At 43.8% G+C, this 6,000-nt stretch overlaps 1 protein-coding gene across 1 annotated transcript; it reads right to left on the bottom strand.

Moving 5' to 3' along the window:
- Positions 1-1,036: 1,036 nt before the first annotated feature.
- Positions 1,037-4,591, bottom strand: LOC131428598 (uncharacterized). The gene is made up of 3 exons (XM_058592644.1): positions 3,448-4,591; positions 1,366-3,294; positions 1,037-1,212 (listed from the first exon to the last, which is right to left on the bottom strand). Exons 1-3 carry the CDS (start codon positions 4,589-4,591, stop codon positions 1,037-1,039), a joined length of 3,249 nt encoding a protein of 1,082 aa, XP_058448627.1.
- Positions 4,592-6,000: the final 1,409 nt, after the last annotated feature.

Raw genomic sequence — 6,000 nt, 5'->3', positions numbered from 1 at the left:
GAGGAACGTTCGCAAGAAGGCGCGCCAGCTAGACTACAATGGCTAAGTAGCAAATGTTGAGAATAATATTCTGTTGGTGTAGTCTAATATTATCAGTATATCGAATAAAATTTGAATATCTAACACTTGTGAATTATTTACAGCGAAATCAAAGTGCGTCCATACAATCCGGGATAGTCTTTATTAGAATATTTACGTCTATAAAGCCTTGAGAGCTTTTCGACCACTCATGCGTTTTATTTGACTTATTTATTCAGTTAACCAGCAATATGGATATGGGTAGTATTCCACCCAGTTTTATATGTCAAAAAGTAACCTACTTTTGACAGCTCGAGTTGAAGTCAAACACGGGTATTTGTGGTACTTATAAGTGAGTATGTTTCTTTAACCGTGTAACTTCAGCTCACACGCGCGTCTGGATGTTTCACAAATCGTGTTCTGCAGTAACAAAAAAAATAAAAAAAATGCAAAGATTCTGCAAATTAAACACTGTGTCGATAGCCGAGGAGAGATATGGACAAATTGTCCGGCAGGCAACCAACAAATGCTTCGCGCCGTACCTATTGTTTGCTCGATCGCAGCGATGACACCCAGCTGCCGCTGCACGCGAGCGATGCTGTACTCACAGTTCGCAATTTAATACAACATGCTTGTATTAACACACATTTATTTCATGCAGACCGTAAACTTATTTATTGTAAATTTATATTAAACTTTCAACTTATATTAAAACATTTGAACTTAAACTAGAACACAGTAAATTAGGACGCGATGTCCCTTCGATCGTAGGTAGTCATGCACTGATCTCTGCCTATCATCGATGGTGATAATAACCCTTCAAGAAGGCGCACTTGATCAATTGTTTGATCATCGCTCGTATAACGGTAAGATACGGGTGAATTAATTCGATGTATGAGTTGTATCTCGGGATACACGAAACAGTGGGATTATAGAAGCGAACATATTGCCCCCGCAGAAATAACAATTTCTGAACCGATTATTGACGTTGTATGGATCCATCTTCGTTATGGTAAATTTATCGTGGACTATGGCCTTCCTGTAGCTCATCCCGCGTGGACTCTATATTTGGAGGGCCTTGAACATTTAGTCGATTTCCGTTGAAAGACGTGTGGTTGTAGGTTGACGCTATGTTGATCCGTTCCTCGGAAACATCGAAGTGTTGATCTGCCTCGCAGAAACCGTCGTAGTTGACTATGATGAATTAGCTTGAACGTTAGCATGATGTCTTCATTGATGATGTTGATTCAGTTGTCTCGATCGGGAGAATGCAAATCTTTGCAGCGGGACGTGTGATGATGCCATTTGCAGTCTGGAGTGTCACAACGCGAACAACGCCGTCTTTACCAGGATGCAGTTCACGGACACGCGCCATTGGCCAACGCATCGGTGGAAGGTTCTCTTCTAGAATAATGACAAGTTGATCGGTTTGTAGTTTCACAGGTGGTTTGTACCATTTTGTGCGTGGTTGGAGTGTTGCAAGATACTCAACGTGCCATCGCTTCCAGATGTCTTGCAGAATTTTTTGAATTTGCTGCCATTGATGTAGCCTATTAAACGGAATTGAGTCGTAGTTGTTGTCAGGAACAGAATTGAGCGCAGTTCCGATTAAAAAATGCCCAGGTGTTAGAGCCTGCAGATCTGATGGATCTTCGTAAAGTTTTGTAAGAGGACGTGAATTAAGGCAACATTCAATCTGCGTTAAAAGTGTCTCCATATCGTCAAAGTCGAGTTTCCTGTCACCCAGCACTCGGACAAAATGTTTTTGAGCCGAGTTTATGGCTGCCTCCCAGAGGCCGCCAAAGTGAGAGCCTCTTGGAGGGTTGAAATGCCAACGTATTCCGCAGTCAGAACATTCTCGGGCCATACTATGTTTAAATTCCTTCGCACGAATCAACCGTCGGATGTCGTTGGCTGCACCGACGAAATTCCTTCCGTTATCAGTCCAAACATCAGAACATAACCCTCTTCTTGAAACGAAGCGACGAAAGGCTTGCAGAAACTTGACTGTAGTAAGGTCAACGACTAGCTCTAAATGAGCGGCTTTCGTGGAGAAGCAGACAAACACTGCAACATATGCCTTCGGTGGTGCATCACGTCGGTGTCTAGGTTTGAGATGTATAGGTCCCCAAAAATCAATTCCAACTGTGGAGAACGGTCTTGATGCGGTTACTCTTGAAGACGGAAGCTCGGACATAAATTGCTCGACTAACTTCGGCTTGGCTCGAAAACAGGTTACACATGCGTGTATAATACGACGCACTACACTACGACCTCCTAGAATCCAGAATCGAAGCCTAATGGTGTTTGTCAAGAGCTGCACAGCTGCGTGCAGCAAACGTTGATGGTAGCAACAAATTAATAGCTTGGAGAATTGGTGAGATCCTGGCAGCAGGATCTGATGTTTGGAATCGAACGAAACGGTGGCGCGATCCAGCCGCCCACCGATACGAATAACGTTATCTGTTCCTATTATCGGATGAAACCAACGGAGACGAGAATTTGAAGCTACTGTCTGTGTTTCCTGCAATGACTTCCATTCTGCAGGGAAACTATCCCGTTGAACCAGCCGAACGAGTGTTAGCTCTGCGTCTCTGATTTCCGATGTCGTGAGGGTTGAAAACATTCGTTCCTTCTTTTCCGATCGAAGGTTTTTAGCGAAACGCTGACAATAAGCTGTTGTACGAAGAAGACGCTGATAATCCGAAAATCGAGAGGTATACTCTTCAATGAATGAAACTGACAGAGAAGTTGCTGCCAACATGGATCTTCGCGCCTCGTTCATAGTATCTGAACTGTCTACTCTTTCAAAGATTTGAACAGGCCAAAATTCCTTATGCTTCTTAAGCCACGGCGATCCTTGCCACCAAAGTTCACACTTCAAGATATCATCTGCCGGAAGCCCTCTGGAAACGATATCCGCTGGATTTTCCGCTCCTGCTACGTGATTCCATTCGCAGTTCTGTGTGGCATGCTGAATCTTCGACACTCGGTTAGCGACAAACGTTGACCACGTCGATGGAGGAGATTTCAACCAACTTAGGACTGTTGTTGAGTCTACCCAGAAATATGTTCTCACTGTAGTACGCAACGACTTCGAAATCTTCTCGTACAATTCTGCAGATAGCAGAGCCCCACAGAGCTCAAGACGTGGGATGGACTGCTGTTTAATAGGTGCTACTCGAGATCGCGATGTTAGAAGTGCTATTTTTATCTCTCCTGCTGCATTCATCGAACGAATGTAGGCACAAGAGCCATATGCGAGCTCGGAAGCGTCTGAAAAAATATGAAGTTCGAAGATAGTTGTATTGGGAAGTACAATCAGCCTTTCGATGCGTAGTTCTAGTAATAGGGGTAACTGAGAGCAATATGAGATCCACTTATTTTTCATATTTTCTGGAAGTTCTTGATCCCAATCGATCGATTTACTGTTTTCGTTCTTCAAGCTCCACAGTGCCTGCATGAAGATTTTTGCAATTACTATTACCGGACTCACTAAACCTAGTGGGTCGAACAATTTCGCTATGCAGGAGAGTGTAGTACGTTTGGTAATAGCTGTAGAAGAATCAAAGCAAGGCGTTTCAAAATAATATTTCAGACAATCTGCTTGTGGTTCCCAATGTAATCCAAGTGATTTAATGGTCTGATCCTGGCTAAACTCGACAGTCTGTTTCAGGGCTCGATTATCTTCTGGTATACCTTCTAGTGCGCCCAAAGAATTACTGGCCCACTTTCGAAGCTGTAATCCAGCTGAACCAAACATTGCTTCCATTTGAGTACGCAGTTCAATGGCCTCTTCGACGTTTTTTCCACCTGAGAGAAAGTCGTCCACATAAAAATCCTCACACGTGGCTTTGGCTGCGATAGGATACTTCAGTTGTTCATCCTTCGCCAGCTGTTGAAGGACTCGTGTTGCTAGGTACGGAGCAGCAGCGGTTCCGTAGGTTACCGTTTTCAACTCATAAATTTCGATTGATTCAGCCGGTGACGAACGCCAGAAAATTCTTTGTAACGGCGTATCTTCCTCATGCAGTCGAACTTGCCGAAACATTTTTGCAACATCTGCAACCAGCATTATCGGATGTATACGAGATCGCATGATAATGGAACGCAAATCTTCTTGAATAATTGGTCCTACTAGCATGACGTCGTTAAGTGATAGTCCTGTTTCACTCTTGCATGATGCATCAAACACGACCCGAAGTTTGGTCGTACTGCTTGCTTCTCGAATTACAGGATGGTGTGGTAAGAAGAATGATGGTTTTGTTTCTGCTTGTACTGGACTAATGCGCTTCATATGCCCGAGCCGTATGTACTCCTCCATAAATTCGCGATATTGACTAGCAAGCCTAGCATCGCGACCTAATCGACGCTCGATGAGACGAAATCGATGAAATGCTGTTTGTTTATTATCTCCCAATTTGCTCAGTTCTTCGCATTTCAGTGGAAGACGAACGCAATATCGACCATCGATGTCGCGGGAAACAGTGTCTCGAAAGTGATTTTCGCAAAGCGTTTCCTGTATTGAGTATGCTGGCGATGCGTCATCTTCAATGATCCAAAATTTTTCCATTGCACGATGTATATCTGACAGAGTAGCAACGTTACAAGCTACGGGGGAATGATTGACGACAATTTCCATCCTTCCGGTGACGACCCAGCCAAAGACTGAATTTATAAGGCATGGCAAAGTCTCACCCAATGGAATTCGACCTGCCACAGTGAAGAGATCGAAGAATACTTCTGCACCTAACACAACGTCAACTGTCCCTGGTTCATAAAAGGAAGGATCCGCCAGTTGAATTCCAGACGGAATGACCCATTTAGAGGCATCAATAGCTAGAGACGGTAGATCGACTGTCACCTTGGGAAGCACGAACAAATCTATCACATCGCAATATGTTGAAATTCGGGACTTTATCGTCGATCTAAATTTAAACTGTACTGATGTAGATGATTGTCCTATACCTGCAATAGGGAGATCAACCCTACTTCGACGAACGCTCATTCGCTGACAAATGCTTTCGCTAGCAAAGCAGCATTCACTTCCCGAATCTAGTAGTGCTCTAACTGGATACTCGCTTCCCTTGTCGTCAACAAGGATGATTATAGCTGTTGCTAACAGAATCCTGTTTCTTAAATTACTACTTGCATTGCAGCTAACCACACCTGTATGAGTAGCTGGTGTTGATGAAACTCCAATAGGATGGTTTGGAAGTTTTGATGCATCCGACTGGTTGAGCTGTGGTGTGATAGTTGCTGTTTGGCTACTGCCTTCCATTCCTTGGGATGGGCATAATTGGGTATGATGACGTCCGCGGCATTTGCGGCAGCTACCTTCAGAGGAACAAGCCCTCGCCATATGTCCACGGCGTAAACAGTTTCTGCATAATTGGTTGCGACGAACGAACTGCTCCTTTTCATGTGCTGTATACTGCGAAAACGTCTCACATTGATAGATGGAATGCGATCCACTACAAACTGGACAATTACGCATGTTTCCTTGTATAGTTCCATGGTAACCAGTGCGTTGTGAAGTTAGTTTTTTTGTGACTATTTGTGACAGCGTGTCTCCAGATTTGTGAACCACCGTTTGCAGAACATTGACTCGACGTTGAAGAAATTCTATCAACTGACTGAATTTCGTCGTTTGATTCATCTCGGCATATTCCTCCCAATCTCGCCTTGTAATTGTATCCAAACGAGTGCTCAGAAAATGAATGAGCAACACATCCCAATGTTCCGTACGTTCGCCCAGCTGCTTCAGAATTTTTACGTTCGCCTCAAATTTTTCAATTAAGGAATGCAACTCCAATGATGCTTCTCGTTTCATGCAGGGAAAGTCAAATAAAGACTGCACGTAAGTACGCTTCAGACGACGAGGATTGGAAAAGTGCTCCTCAAGCATTTTCCACGCAACTGGGTATTGTTCATTGCATATGGGAATTGTTTGTATTAGTTTGAGCGCCTCACCAGTTAATG

The sequence above is a fragment of the Malaya genurostris genome, chromosome 2, assembly GCF_030247185.1.
Source record: "Malaya genurostris strain Urasoe2022 chromosome 2, Malgen_1.1, whole genome shotgun sequence".
In the NCBI taxonomy this organism is placed as follows: Eukaryota; Metazoa; Arthropoda; class Insecta; order Diptera; family Culicidae; genus Malaya; species Malaya genurostris.
Note: the sequence above shows the minus strand (reverse complement) of the source record. Positions and strands in the feature narration are given on the sequence as shown.